A 15,771-nucleotide genomic window follows, 5' to 3' on the forward strand; every position below is an offset into this window, starting at 1 on the left:
GCTCGAAATTTGATAACCTACAAATATAGTTTAATGATCATATACCAAATTTCATTCGTCTAGCTCAAAGCATTTTTGACTTACTTTTGTCACAGATAGATAGACATTTTCCAAAAATGTACTTTTCGAATTCAAGGAGATCTGAAACGTGGGGAATAATTAAAATCTCGTGTTTGATTTTTTTTTTTTTTGACATTAATATTTCGTACACAAAAAAGTAAAAAAAAAAAAAAAAAAAATGAAGTATTTGATTTTTGTATCAAAGTTCTAAATATCTACCAAATTTGGTTGAAATATAAGAAATTTATCAATTGTGTGTCTGTGAACACGATAACTAATAAATGGAAATTGCTAGAATTTTATTCATATCTATATCAATTTTTTTTATTTAATCATGAAGGAAATCAAAATTTATTCTAATTTTCTTTCAACCAACGATGAAGTTAAAAATGGACCCCTCCGTCTTGCTGCAATCTGATCTGGAAAAAAATAAAGAAGAAAAAAAAAATCAGAACACTCACAGGTAAACCGATAATTTGATGTAAAAAAAAACAAAAAAAACATGCCATATTTTGCTGCTATATTCAACTAATGTATTAAAACACATGAACATACAGATAGAATCTTTCCATTTACATGTTTGCATTAAAATTTAATTAGATTTGTAATTTTGGTTTAAAAGTCAATTTTCATATTTCACCATCAGCAAGCTCAATTTTTAAGTGATCATATTCCTAGACAAAGTAAAAACGTGCACAGAAAAAAAAAAAAAAAAATGAGGGTTTTTTTTTTTTTTTTTTTTTTTTTTTTCCCCCAGGTATAGAGTGATTTAAAATATGAAGATTAATCAAAATCTACGCAATCTAAGTTTTCAACAATTACAAAAATATTTTTGTGTTTATCTTCCAGAGTGTCAATAGATCGATATTATTTTAAAATGTTGCTACAGAAAGGTATTTTTAATATCGAAAATGTAAAAGTAATATAGTATTTATATCTAAGTAAAAAAAAGCAGATAGATGAGTATGAAATATCGCAGAATACATATTCTAACAAAAATTGTTTAAAAAGAAATAACTTTAGAATTTAACAAAACTTTTCAGAGAAAAACATGCTACATCGCAAGAATGATTCATCCTCCTATTCAATTAAACTTAGCTTACCAAATTGGATTGATTTAAGTATATTATAGCATTAAATAAATAACAAAAATTTTCAGAAATTCGCAGACGATAATTTGTTTGGAAAAAATATCGTTTTCTAAAACGCATATTAAGTTTGATATTTTTGGGAGAAATAATCTGAATTCTCAGTTTTCAAAAAATTGACTTCTCAGTTCGAAACAATGAAATAATTTTAAAATAATTTATTTAGAATTATAAATATGATTATAAGTATAGTATTGGAGAAAAAAAATTGATTTTTTTCTGCCATTTACGTCGATTCTCGGAATTTTCTCTTTATTTTTAAGTTTCGTTTTTAACTAAAATAACAAACTTAATTAAAAAAAATCCAAACAAGGTCTGAAATTAAATCCGTTTGGTTTCCCGCAGAAGTAAATTACCCTCCTTTTTTTCCTGGGAAAAATCGGGGCATTCGTTACATAACCAGAGTACTTACGCAACAAACTATTATTTTTTTACTGTTCTGGTGCTCTGTGCTCTGATGTCAGACATATGCGTAAACTCGGCAACCTCTGGCGCATGCGCGCGCAACCCTCTCTGTTGTCATTATACAACAGAACCGGCGTTTTTGCACATTTCGCTCCCCATGCGTGAAGTAGCCGTAGTTTCTCTTCATTGATCGCTAAATTTCGGTTTACGATCGCCATTCTTACCATCAAAGCTATGCTTTCTTAATGATTATTTTTGGTTAGGCAGTTGTAATAAATTATTTTTACTTTTTTATACTTTTTATTTCATCATTAAATAGCCTAGATCTTGCAGTATTTTTAGGTGACACACTCATTACTTATGTAAATCGTTCTCCCGTTAGCATATTCCATGAAATGGTAAAAGAGTACTGAGTTTAGTATTAGAACAGAAAATATGGAACCAAAATCCACCGATAAATTTTTGGCTAATGGTTCTACTACTTCTGCGGAAAATGAGGTAAGATTTTCTCTTAATTTCACGAATAACTGTGTTTCAGATAAGCAGATTGTTCGAAACCTTCTGTCATACATTATTTAATTCACATCAAAATTTGTTGTTGTGACCGAGGATGTGAGATTAAAAATTAAAATCATGAAAATTCTGAGTTTTCATTAATAATTTATGTATGTTAATTAAAGAGTAATAATAATTTTTTTTCCTATTTTGAGTTTTAAAAGTAGAGTTATCTATATATTTGATTTAATTTAATAAATTAGAAATACAAATATATATCTTTACTATAATGATATTTTCAAAATTATTTTTTTACAAAAAATACTTCTTAAAATTTTATTAATCATATGCAAGTTTTTTAAATAACATAAAGGTAAAGTGCTTTTCCTGTTCTTGTAATTTTAATGGCAAGATATAAACCAATGAAATGAAAACATAGTAAAATATCTGGTATACTTCATTCTATATGAATTTATAGTATTATAATAAATAATCTGTTTATCCATTCACAGGGCCTGTAGATTACATATTTAAACCAAATTTAATCATAATGAAAGTATGATCAGTTTTTCATGATATTCCTTAAAATGATTTTAATATTATTTTTTTAGGTTATTAATCTTCAAAATTCAATCTTTTGAGTGTAAAGGAATATTATTTGTACTTGGTATTTTATCTTTCTTTTTATGAAATCAGATGTATGAACAATCATTTTTTCCATTCTGCAAATGAATAACAATCTTTCATTTTTTTATTATAAATTCTAACTACAGATTTTGAAGCATGTTTTTGTTAAGGTTCTTTGTTCTCACTTTCTCCCAAAAAATATTTTAGATGTAAATTTGAATATTTAATTTTACATATTTTCCTACAAATATATCATAAATAATTTATATTAAATATCTGTATAGCAACATGATTAGAATGTATTGTGTGTGTTCTTAATTCTTTTTATGTGATATTAAAGTGTATGGCTGCTATGGAACTTGCAGCTAATTTTTTTTCTTCATAATATAAGTGAGAAAATACCACATATAGTTTAGAAGTAAGTAACAAAAATAATTTGACTACCAGTATGTAACTAAATATTATTAAACTTAAATGTTAGCGCAAACTTAATCTTCTGGTTTTCTGCTTTTTTCCCCTGCTATAGTTTAAATAATTTATTGTCCAATCATCTGCAGTAAATAGTAATATATTTCCTTACCATATATGTATATTTTCTATGCCTAGAGTTCTGAACCTACTAAAATTTATATTATTTAAAAAATAAAGTAACATTATTAAAGCATTTTCCAATTATTTTTAAATGGAAGTATTTATAATCAAAGAAAGAAACACTTTAAATTTATTTTATTGAATTATATTACAGCATAAATAAATATAAATATTTAATTAAATAGTCAATAATATTATATAATAGCAAATATTATGGTTTATTATTGAGGAGGATTATGATTTCTGAGGATGAGGATAACTGAAATTGTTCCATTATAACCAAGTTTCGATATCTTGGGCTATATCATTATTGATTTCAAGTGTGAGTTCTGGTTCAAGTTGCAGCTATATTAATCTATATTTATTATTACTGAATAGAAGGGCAGAAAATATATGTTCTTAGAGATTAGATGCATTGAAAGACATTAAACATTTCATCACTTTGTTGCAAATATATTCATATTTTCTTTTTTATCAAAAACATTTCTTTTTTTAGCTCATTGAGGATTGATATGTTTATTCTCTATGAAAGAAATGAAAATTGTTGTTTAGTATTCACATCATTATATAAGCACTATTTGAAGAAAAGAGTAAGAAATGAATTTGAATGAAAAAATTAAAATTAGATAGTAAATATTAGAATAAAATGATAAAAAGGATGCTAATTATATTTTCTTTTTTGAACATTCATTAAAATTTTTTCTGTAAAAACTGTGGCACTAAAATTATTGTAATTTACCACAAGTGGTATATGTACCATTGATTAAGAACATCCACTATAGTGTTTAAATATCTTATTGTGTATAATAATTGTTTTGTTAATGTAAACTACATAATTAAAATTTTAAATTTCCAGGCCTCAACTACTCGAGATGTCACAGATATCATTGGAGAATATGGTCCATGGCAACGTTTGATATTCATACTTACCTGTTTGCGAGGAACTCCGACTGCATTTTACAATTTAAGCACACCATTTTTTGCACCCAAGCAAGATGTCTGGTGTGCACAGCCATCATTCTCTAATTGGAGCGTGGCAGAGTGGCGAAACTCGGCTATCCCTTTGGAATATCATGAAGGAGAACTGGTTCCAAGTCGATGTAATATGTATGAAGTTTTGCTAGTTAATGATGAACCTGTCATTAACAAAAATAAAACAGTTCCTTGTAGTGCCTGGGAGTATGACAACTCATTTTATACAAATACCTTAACAAGAGAAGTATGTTTATTGTATAATATTGATTTTCTCTAACTTTTCTCTAAATTTCTCTAACTTTTTGCCTTAGTAAAAGAAGTCACTGAAGCTATATTTTTTTTGTGGGATGAGCTGGGGGGAGGGGGATAGATGCTTTTTACCCTTGTTATCCTTGTTGTACATTTTCAGTTTTGAAGCCAGACAGTTGTCAGTTTGGAATCCAACAAAGATGTGACATATAGATGTGCTCATGTTCAATAAATCTATCTTAGCCAATAATATCTCTGCTGATACGAGAGGAAAGTTGGGAGAGTGTGTACTGGTGTTATTGTCAGCCTGACTATAGTTGGATTGAACCTGCATCAAAATGCCTGTCTTGTGACTTCAAAATGAAATATTAATCAATATATATTAAATCAAATTTGAGTAAGGAGCGATTTTGGTACTGCATCAATTTCTGTTTCTTATAACTCATGATTGTGCAACATTGGTATGTACACTATACAGCAAAATGGTATTTATAAATACTAAGTGAGTGTAATAAAACAGATTAGACACTTTATAAACTGTTATTTTCATCAAATTTATTTATTTGATAATTAGGCTAATAACATCTTTTTAATCAACCTATTTATAATCCTTCAGCTGAGATATCTAGGCAATTGTTTATCTGTCTATTTAAAAACCTACTGCTGCTTTTCTCTGCATATGTTGTATCATAAAATGACTTTATACTCTTAAAATATTTCTAAGGATTATTTTGTTGTATTTAATTTCTTATTAAATATTATTATAAGTCTGCAGATTCTACAGAGTAAAACTAATAAAAAAGATTTAAAAATTGAAATCTTTAAAAAAAAAACTTTAAAATTTTAAGTCTTTTAAATTTCCATGTTTTTACTTAATTATTTTTCTTTATCACTTGTTTCTATTTGCTGATTTAAACTATAGAAGATTTTGCCTCCAATATTTCTAGTTCTTGTGGTCAATAATCGCACATTTTTAATATAAATCAGAAAGTGAAATTTTGTCTTCATTCCCATCTGTGGAATGAAGTTATTATTATTTTTTTTCATAATCCTTTCTTAATCAAATTTTCCTAAAACAGGATTAATGTTTTAAAATTTCTTTCTTACCATATATTTCTGCATCAATCATTTAAAATTTCTTCTGCAGTATGTATAACTATGCATTGAGCGTTTTTGCATTCTAACAAACTGCAGCAATGAATAAATCGGGTCAAATTTTTTTGATACAGAAAATATTTTTTTTTGTATAGTGGGAGTATAAAAGTCATGCACTGGAATTTGTTTATTCCTTTGTAACAGTTTGATTATTGTTAATTCTGATTTTTTAAATTTGTTACAATATTATTTAAAATATGTTTATAATTGTCACTGTTAATGTGCCAGACTTCATTGGATTTTTTTTTTTTCATTATGCTTAATCCATCATTTTTTTTGATAAAAGATATAAAACTAATCCTTAATAAATTAATAATATGTTAAAATATAGATTTCAATGAATTTCCTTTAAATTATAATAAAATATCAAGAATAAATCTGTAAGATAAAATTAATTCCTGAATATTTTTTGTAGAAAAGGAAAAAAATTTAGTAAACTTCTTTTAGAGTTGTGTATTAAAATATTTTTAAAATATAATAAAATATCAAAAGATAAAAATTATTTTGAATTTCTAGCATTGTCATGAAACTAAAATAAAAAGTAAAAAAAAAAAAAATCTGAAGAATGGTAACACATTTACTTTAGAATCTGACTAATCAAATGTCTGTTGATTATTTCATAAGGGTCTAGAAATAAATATTGACATGCTAGACAAACCAAAGAAAAAAATGAACAATGGAATGCATTTGGTTTATTAATTAATACTAGGCATTAATTAATAAGCTATAATTTATTGCATTGCAGTATTTTATGTGTAGCCTTTTTACCCGTATTTTCCTTTTTATTTGTTCCACTTATTTTGATAATTTTATATTGTAATAGTTTTATACTGAAGGTTTTATAGGAGTCCACCCATTTGTGCTGGTATTTCTCCCTATCCTAAATGCATGGTAATACTTGCATCGTAGAAGTGGGCTATTGGATGTTGTTTTTAAACAGTGTGTATTATGTACTTGTTTGTGACTGTGTGGTCTCTATGCCAGATGGAGGCTTTATGTCCTTGATTGTTCCAGTATGACTTGGTGTGTGGCAGAGATTGGCTTATTTCCTATACTCAATTCAATTATATGGCTGGCATGATGTGTGGAGTCTTCATTTTTGGACATCTAGCTGATAGGTAACCTTCTATTTTGTCCTTTATTTTAAATTTTTGAATGAATAGCATTATTATATATATATATATATAAATTGTCACATATTTTATAAATTGTTTATTTATATGTATATGCAATATGTCAGGATGCCCAAACATAAAACCTGAGTTTGGGAAAATTTCTGATTGAAATGGCATCTGTGATGACTTTTTTTTTTTTTTTGAATGGGTGCTTTTTCTATTAGCACACAAAAAATGTCGAATATAAAATATCTACTGTTCCATTTCAGATTGGAGTAGAATGTTGCATGTGAGCATGCCCTTTAACTTCCAATATGACATGTGAGCATGCCCTTTAACATTGATATTATGCTTGAGGAGAAAATCTGTAAGTGGGTAGCACGGAATGATTGCCAAACACTGAAGAATCTTGAAACTGGCAAATTTGGCTTGGAAATTTCTGGAAAATTAATAAATCAAGTTTTAAATTTATATTTTTCTAAATTAAAGTATTTCTCAAGTAACAATGAAAATACTTTCAAGGAATGAATTAATCATTAGATGTATAAAATAACAATTCTAGCATATTTTTCAACATCATTGAGCTATTTGATAAATGAATACTTATTGAATCCTGCCTTTAGCATTCAAATATTTCTGAATTTTTGACAATATTTTTCTGCCTATAGTGAATATTGACAGAAGACTAAAAAAGAAGTAAAAACTAAATAAAGTAATCTAAATAAATTAAACTGAATATAAGTAATCTAATTAGTTTGATATCAAATTGGCACTTAATTTTTTCTAGCTTTGTTGATTATTGAGTTTTAGAGAATATATATAAGGGGGGGTAAAAGAACAGGGTGAGGTGATAATGTTTTGATTTTGATTTGAATTATAGGCAATAAAATTCAATGTGATTGAGGATGTTTATCTTAACTATTTGTTATTTTGAGCCATATGTTTAGTAAAGTAGCTTTGGCTGTAGGAAACTTCGGTTTTTTAGAGTTGATTTTTGGGAACTATAGAAGAATAAGATATCATAGAATAAAATTACTTCTAAATAATTCATGTTGAAAAATAAATTTTTTTTTTCTAGACAAAACAGAAATTATTTCAAAAAATCTTGCACAAATTTCAAAAATCACTGCAATATAATTTGGAATAAGCAGCTTATATTTGAATTGAACTATGCATTCATTTTTTTATTAATTTTCTATTGATAGAAATATTTTAGTTATTTTTCCGGTTTTAAGTTGAATTAAATGTGTAATTATAATCTATATTAACTTAAATTGATGATTCCATGTTAATTTTGTGATGTTTCATTTAACCCTTTCTAGGGCTGTGGGAAGTATGCTTCCCACCAAATTTATGAATCTTTGTATGAATTTGTGTAGGTTGGCATCAGTTCTGACTAATTTTTTTTAGAAAGACAGAAACTTTGATACTTCAGTTCTTTATCTCACACAAAATGATGTGTCTTGATTTGTTACTTAATTATTAATTAATCAAATTAATTAATTAAATTAATTTTATCTAATAAGTTAAATGAATTCCTTTTCTTATTCTAATGTCAAGCCTAAAAATATTTTAACATAATATGACTAGAAAAAAAATGGCCCTTTTAAAGGGTTAAAGGAATGTAAATGTTTTTTTTTTTTTTTAATTTTCACATTAGGTATCTGACTGTACAGGAAAGTCCATGCAGTTTATTTGCAATTTGAAAATAATTTTTTAGGACATTTGTTTGAAAGAATATAGAAAATTCTTTTCTTATTCTCATTTCAAGCCTAAAAATATTTTAACATAATATGATTAGAAAAGAATGGCCCTTTAAAGGGTTAACCAACTTGAACAGTCCAGCACATAATCTTAATATATTGAAAAAGAATTTATGTATTTGGACAGAATTAAATTTTTGGCAATCATAATCAATTTCATGAGTTTTTAGTTTTATTTCAAAGACATAAAATTCTAGATATCTGTATTACAACATTCCTGAGATTTAAGTGGCCCATTGTTAAAGTTTGGCTTTGGGTCTAAAGGATTCCAGATTTTATATCTGATACCATTAAATACCATTTAATCTAGAATAATACTTCTGTTAATCTAATGCATATTTGGTGATTTTGAAAGTCGAATATCTCCTTCCTGGTGTGTACAAGTTTTGAAAGGAACATATAGGCTTATGTATCTTGCTCATCATTTTCAATATTTAAATTATGAATATTCTCTAAATAGTCCTTGTATTTCTTTGAAACAGGATTTAGTATGACTGAAATATATCATTAATTATTGATATATTTGCTCATAGCTTTCTATGTACTATGAATTTTAAGTGGTTTCTGTCAATATTAAAAATACATTTGTATATATTAAATAAAATTATCGACTCTATTTCATAATTTTAAATTAAATTTTCTAATTGTTTTTGTTTAATTTGATTTGCATTCATTGTTATGATCAGTTTCATTACAAAGAACATTGACAGTACAATAGTTTGTGAATTGTATGTTTTAGAAGTACAAAAAAACCTAAGATGTTAAATAAAATTCCAATGTATAAAGTACTTTTCTTCTACAAAATCATGAAAAGTTTGTTGTATATCCCTGTATATGGTTTAATTAGAATCTTTCGAGTTTAGTTTAAAATGATAAATTAGTGAGTTTTAAAGTTTTCAGTTGAAATAAAGTTAAAATTTCTTAAAAAATATCTCAGTTAATTGTTTAATTCTAAGACAAATTACTTTTTCAGAACAAAAATTTGCTAAAATATCATAAGGTAAAAACATACAAATCTATGCTTAAATATCTATTCAAACTTTCTTAATATTGATTATAGTACATTATTTTTAGTGTACAAAACTTTTTTTAAATTTAATTTTGGTTCACATTACACTCATTTTGATTTGTTTTGTGTTGCTGTTATTACATTATAAACTTACCTTTTGAAGTTGCAATTCTGCAAAAGTATAATTTTTTTTTTTTTACACAAATAAATTTTGTGGGCTGAATGTGGTGCTTTTTTTAGAGTATAATACAGAGTTATGCATAAGAAGAAATTATTTTATTTATTTTATTCTATATAATCACAAAATTCAGTTCTTATAGGAATGGTGATTTTTTTTAAAGTTTTGTTATAATTTAACAATTATAAGTAATTTTATTTTACTGTTTAATTTCTTATAAATTAATTTTTAAAAAATGAGGTACTTATTGCAAGGTTAATCTGTTATTAAGTACTTTTAATGAAAAAAGTATCCTTTTAAAGTAATAATTTTATCTGGAAAATTATTTTGTTTCTAGAGATGATTCCTTATAATTGAAAACTAAAAGTGGTAATTGTTGTAAGGGTTATTCATTCTTGTATTAAAATTGACATTACCAAATTAGCAATATTTTATAATGTGGAAAATATGAATAGTGATTGGAACAAAAAAAGAACAAACAAACAATAAGAACCAAAAAAAAAAAAAAAAAAAAAAAAAAAAAAACCCTTTAAAAGGTTTATTTAATTCAGTCCCCCCCCCATTTTTTAACACTTTTACTGTTTGTACTTAAAACATTACCACTTTTAGTCCTCAGTTATTTTACAAGAGGTTGATATGTAGTTTGATTTGCACTAATTACAATATGTAATGAGTATTTATTTAATAAATTCTGACATAAGTCTTCAGTAAAAGAATGAATCTTCTGATTTTTGCAGGTTTGGGAGGCGAATAATTTTAAATATTTCTGTTACACTGATGTTGATAGCCAGTGTGATTGCTGCCTTTTCACCTACTTTCACATTTTTTAGTGTAGCTAGGTTTTTCTTAGCTCTTGGTGTTGGTGGAACACAAAATACATCTTTTTGTTTGTGTAGGTATTCATTTTCGAAGTGTTCATTTTTGTTTCTCTATCTCTTCCTGTGTTTTTAAGAATAAACAAATGAAATATCAATTAGGTTATGAAATTTTATTTTGTTGCTAACAAAAATATTATTGTATTGATTCTAAAATTATTTCTCATTTGCTGTTTTCTTGTTTTCTAAAATTTTTTGATATTGTTTTATTAAAAAAAAAAAAAAAAAAATGCACAAAATTGGTGAAATTTCTATTTTCTTTAACACACTAATATTTCCTATCCATAATTATTAATTTTCTTTGACATTTTTAGATTTTTTTTATTAAGTGTATATTTAGAATTCAAAGTTTTATTCTATTAAGAAATAGAAACTGGGTTCTTCTAAGATGTATAGACAAATACATAAAAAAATTACACAAGATGGAAATAATATGTATTTCCCAAGTTGTGTGGTTGCTTTTATATTTGGAAGAATTGATCTGCTAATTGATTGTAACTTGGTGAAAACTCTGGTGCTGATTTTTTGTGCAAGCTAAAAATGTTTGCATTGCTACAATTCAGCTTCATATTTGGCAAAGCAGTAAATCATATTATGCATCTTTATTTTATTAATATTTATCTCAACATTTTATTAACTTTATTTTTTAAAATTATCTCAGGCCTGCTTTATATATATATAATATATGAAATATAGGTAAAAAAGAATTATCCATTTTTTTTAGAATATGATAAGCTTATTGTTTTTTAAAAGATTAGAACTGAATAAATTTGTTAAACTTTTAATTAGGATCAGTCATCCTGTCTGATTGATTGTTTCTTTAATAAGTTATTAATTATAATGCATTAATCTTTTTTAAAAATTCATATTTAAATCTGTATATATCATGTATTCTTTCCCTTTCTACTTTACTAAAGAGAATATTTGATAAAGGATACACTTTTTTCATAAGAAAATCAGTATGAAATATACATATACAATATTTTCTTGCCAAATATCAAGCCAAAAAAGTAAAACAATTTTAAAGAATAATTCTATTTTGTTCTTGTTATTCTATTTTATTTTTGTGTAAAAAGTATGTTAAAGTAGTTGAGGATATTGTCTTTGATATAAAAATTATTATCTTGTGTATAAAAATTTTATCTTTTATATAAAAATATTGTCTTGTATATGATGGAAGTGCGTCAAGTTTCATTAAATTTATTATTATTGCTTAAAATTTTAAAAAAATATAACTTATTCTCAATTAGATGCAAAATGGTATGGTTGTTATAACCACAGAGAATCTGTAAAATGAGCAAAAAGACTCAATGAGTTGATTAATTTTTATTTACTGTAGGAAACCTACATATGCAATTAAGACTTAATAAACACAAGATTTCTTTATTTATAAATTATTAGTTTACTTCTTTAATAAATAAAATAATAAAGATGATTTGTTTTGGGAATTAAAACACTTTTTTCTTTTTCTTTTAATTTCTTGCCTGAGTGTATAATTACTTCCATAATTTTAATATATAAAATAGATTTAATGTTGTAAAACAATTAAATCGATTTTCTGCTAATTTTCCGTTTTTTTATTTTCACATTAGTTTTATCCACCAATGTTTTTTAAATACAACTTACTGAAATTGGTTACTCCTAGGTGTTGTAAATAAAAAAAAAAAGTAATAGTTTATTCATTTAAAAAAATATATATCATTCCTCTCTAAAAATATAATATATGGTTTGGGAATTTTTTTTTAATTATTATTATTAAATGCAGGAAAAATATGCAAGACAAACCTGCTTTATTATTTAATAAATTCTATTAAGTTCTGTTTTACTCTTAAATAAATTTTATGATTAGTATTAAAGTCTGTATTTTTTTTCTTTTCATTATGCTGTAAATTTAAGTCAGTGCAAACTATAGTTGTTTTTATGTTGTATTAGTTACAACTGTGACCTGTTTTCTAAAATCATAAGAAATTTCATTTTTACTCTTATATAAAAAGAAAAAAACCCCATAAAAAATAACCTAAAAAAGAAAAAGACCATAAAAAATATTCTGCTTGTTGTGAATGAATCTAAACATTTTTAACATTCTTTAATTCAGAAAATGTGTTTTCTGAACTATGCTGTCTATTGGCCTGTGAACTTGTTATGTAAAAATAGCAATTAGCTGCAAATATGAAATTTGGTACATGGCCTTTATTCCTTATTTGCAAATTTCTGTCAAATTTTTATTTTTGAGAAATTTATTTATTCATCAATTTGTTGGATGTATTTATCATTAAATTCGAAATTTATTGAACCCAATTCATCGAAGGGTTGATAATTTTTTTTATATTTATGTGTGAATGTATGAACACTCTCTCTATTACAGTGACTCTATCAGTATTAATTTGAAAAAGTTGTCTACTATAATATATTTGTCATATTTATGTAATCATTTTGAAGTGTCTTTGATTTTGAGATTTTTAATTGTAAAAAATATTTCTTGTACATTTGCCTTATTACTTTCATTAATAAGAGAATCTGGCACTAGAATTAAAAATTTAAAACTATTTACTTTTGTTTATAATTGCACTTTTGAACAACTTATATTAAACTATTATTGCAGTAATGGAGGTTTTGGGGCCAATTTATAGAACCCGACCGACTTTTGCATTTTCTTTTGGCTGGGCATTTGGCCTTTTGCTACTGCCAGGAATGACCTACTTGATCCGAGACTGGGTGTATCAGCAGTTAGCAAGTGCTGCTGTATCATCAATCCTACTTTCTTATTGGATGTGAGTATATATTGGGATGGGATGTTTTAAAGATGGATGAGTTATGTAAGGATTATTAAAGGCTAGTGAGAATTTAATACTGAGTATCTGTTGTGGAATGCATAACAAGCAGTGTATTTAATCCACAATTTTTATGCATTTTTTTTTATCTCCATATGTTTAAGCCCGAAAAATATGTATGGTTTTGTGGCTAATTATATAGAGAAATAATTGTTCAGATTTTTTAAACTTCATAGAAATGCTTGGTAATTTAAAATATTTCTTTAATTACAAGTAGAATATGATAATACAGGATTATTAATTTTATAAATATGATTCAAAGGCTGAGCTTTTCCAGTATAACTGAAGATACTACATTTCTTAATTTTCAAGTTTAAATATGTCTGTACACCTCTTAAATCGAGAATCAAGAATCATCATATTGTAGTGGTTACAGTATCTCAAAACATTATTTCTTCCTATTTAAAAATATCTTTTCAAAAACATTTTTCTTTTTAAACGCTATTGCTCTAAGAATATTATTCTGTTATTTTCTGTCTACATAAAATTTTCAAAACAAAAGTTATATATGTTTTGTAGAAGTTGCTTTACTCCCCTTCCAAGCTACATAGTAGATACAAGGAGAAAAATAATCATTAAAATTACAGGAATACTTATAATGCAATTAAATATATAGATGCTATTTACAAAGTATTTACAATCATTAAATAAAATATTAACATGCAATATTAAATGTTCATGTAATTTTGATGACCTATTAGAATAGTAACTCTTCCCCCAGTATATGCTGTTTTAAATTTTGAAACCTCCACTTTTCCATTTAATAAAAACTTAAGTTGTACTTTTTTTTTTTTTTTTTTTTGCTTGGTTTCGAGAATCATCTTCACCTGGGGCTAACAAATAAGCTTGTTTTAGTTGAACAATAAAAATATTGATATCCTTTCCTTTAATTCTTACTGTATAATACTTGTCATTTCTGGTAATTCCAGGGAAAAGTCCTTCAATGGAATTCTAATGTTTCTTGGCATGGCCATTCTAATAAGTATGTGTAAATATGAATTTTCATGGAAAAATAATTTGTTTTATTTGACATGGATTTTAAATGGTTTCAGTTTTTTCCATTTGTCTTCAAAATTCTCTAGAGAAAGTATTTCGTTCTAATTTGAATTTTGGCTTCAGTAATTTAGCATAAAGCATTTCTACTGTGGAACAGTTGCACATATACATATACCAAGGAGCATAGTTGGTCAAGTTTCATTCCAATTGAGTGGCTGCTCATGATATTTGGTGTTGTCTTTTAATTTTTCCATTGCTTTTTAGATGGTATAATGTTATTATTTGTATTTTAATTCTACAAATAATACATCTGAAAAATTCTGATCTCAATTGATTTTCTGTTTGTGACTACAGTGTATGTAATCCGGAAACAACAAATCAAATTTGCATAAAATGGTTTTGTAATTGTTTCTGTGGTGATATTCTCTAGCAGAAGATCTTCCATCCAGCAAGTAAAACAGTCGATCCATGTTAAGCAGTATTTATTCCCATTTGATGATGGATATGGTCCAATTATATACATATGGATTATATTAAATTCGTCATCAGAAATTAAATTATTTTTCTGGCAATTAATGCAAGTTTTTGACAATTCACTAACATCTTTTTTAGTATCCTTCCAAATGATTTTTGATGTTACTTTAGGATGAATCACGGATGATTGATGCTAGGATGGTTCATATCATGTATTTTGTGGAAAATATTCATTCTGAATGATTCTGGTTTGAATGATCAAATATTTGAAGTTAAAACATAAAACCAGATTATTTTTTCTAAGAGTAATATTTAGGATATTGTTTAAATGTAAATTTTTTGCTACTATTTAGTAATAGTGATTTGCTTATCTGCAATTTTGTTGTAATTGATGTCCAAGTCAATTCAATTCTGAACATTGAGTCTACAACAATATTATTTTTTCCAGTTACATACTTTATATTTGTCAAATATTAAGGAATATATTAAGGATGCCTTAATTGTGCAACTATAATTGACTTATGATCTGCAAATTTTGTAAATTTTGTTCCTTCTAGTATATGTTTGAATTGCTTGATTGAAAGATTCCCAATCATATGTACTGAAAGTTTAAGTTTTAAAAATATTTTACTTTTTAAAATAAACTGCTTTTAGTCAAATCTCCATTTTCATATTACTGTAGAGCAAATATAATTACAAAATTAGAAGCTTCTGTATGTAAAGCTAATAGTAGATCTAATTTAGAAAAGGTTAATAGAGAAGTGTGGTGACGCTTTATAAGCCAGATAACAGCTACGAGACATGAGAAATTTCTTTTGTCTAGTG

The 15,771-nt window shown here is 25.7% G+C and overlaps 1 protein-coding gene across 3 annotated transcripts in view; it reads left to right on the forward strand.

Moving 5' to 3' along the window:
- Nucleotides 1–1,766: 1,766 nt before the first annotated feature.
- Nucleotides 1,767–15,771, forward strand: part of LOC129957658 (organic cation transporter protein-like) — a 28,791-nt gene continuing 14,786 nt past the window's right edge. For 2 of the 3 annotated variants that reach the window (XM_056070102.1, XM_056070101.1), the window contains exons 1-5: nt 1,767–2,111; nt 4,183–4,545; nt 6,720–6,823; nt 10,508–10,662; nt 13,248–13,416. In XM_056070102.1, the coding sequence (XP_055926077.1) occupies nt 2,049–2,111; nt 4,183–4,545; nt 6,720–6,823; nt 10,508–10,662; nt 13,248–13,416 (854 nt within the window). In that variant the 5' untranslated portion in view covers nt 1,767–2,048. Of the gene's footprint in view, nt 2,112–4,182; nt 4,546–6,689; nt 6,824–10,507; nt 10,663–13,247; nt 13,417–15,771 lie in introns of those variants that run through there. The other variant, XM_056070103.1, reaches the window with a different exon arrangement.

This window comes from Argiope bruennichi, chromosome 11 (assembly GCF_947563725.1).
Source record: "Argiope bruennichi chromosome 11, qqArgBrue1.1, whole genome shotgun sequence".
NCBI classification, from domain to species: Eukaryota; Metazoa; Arthropoda; class Arachnida; order Araneae; family Araneidae; genus Argiope; species Argiope bruennichi.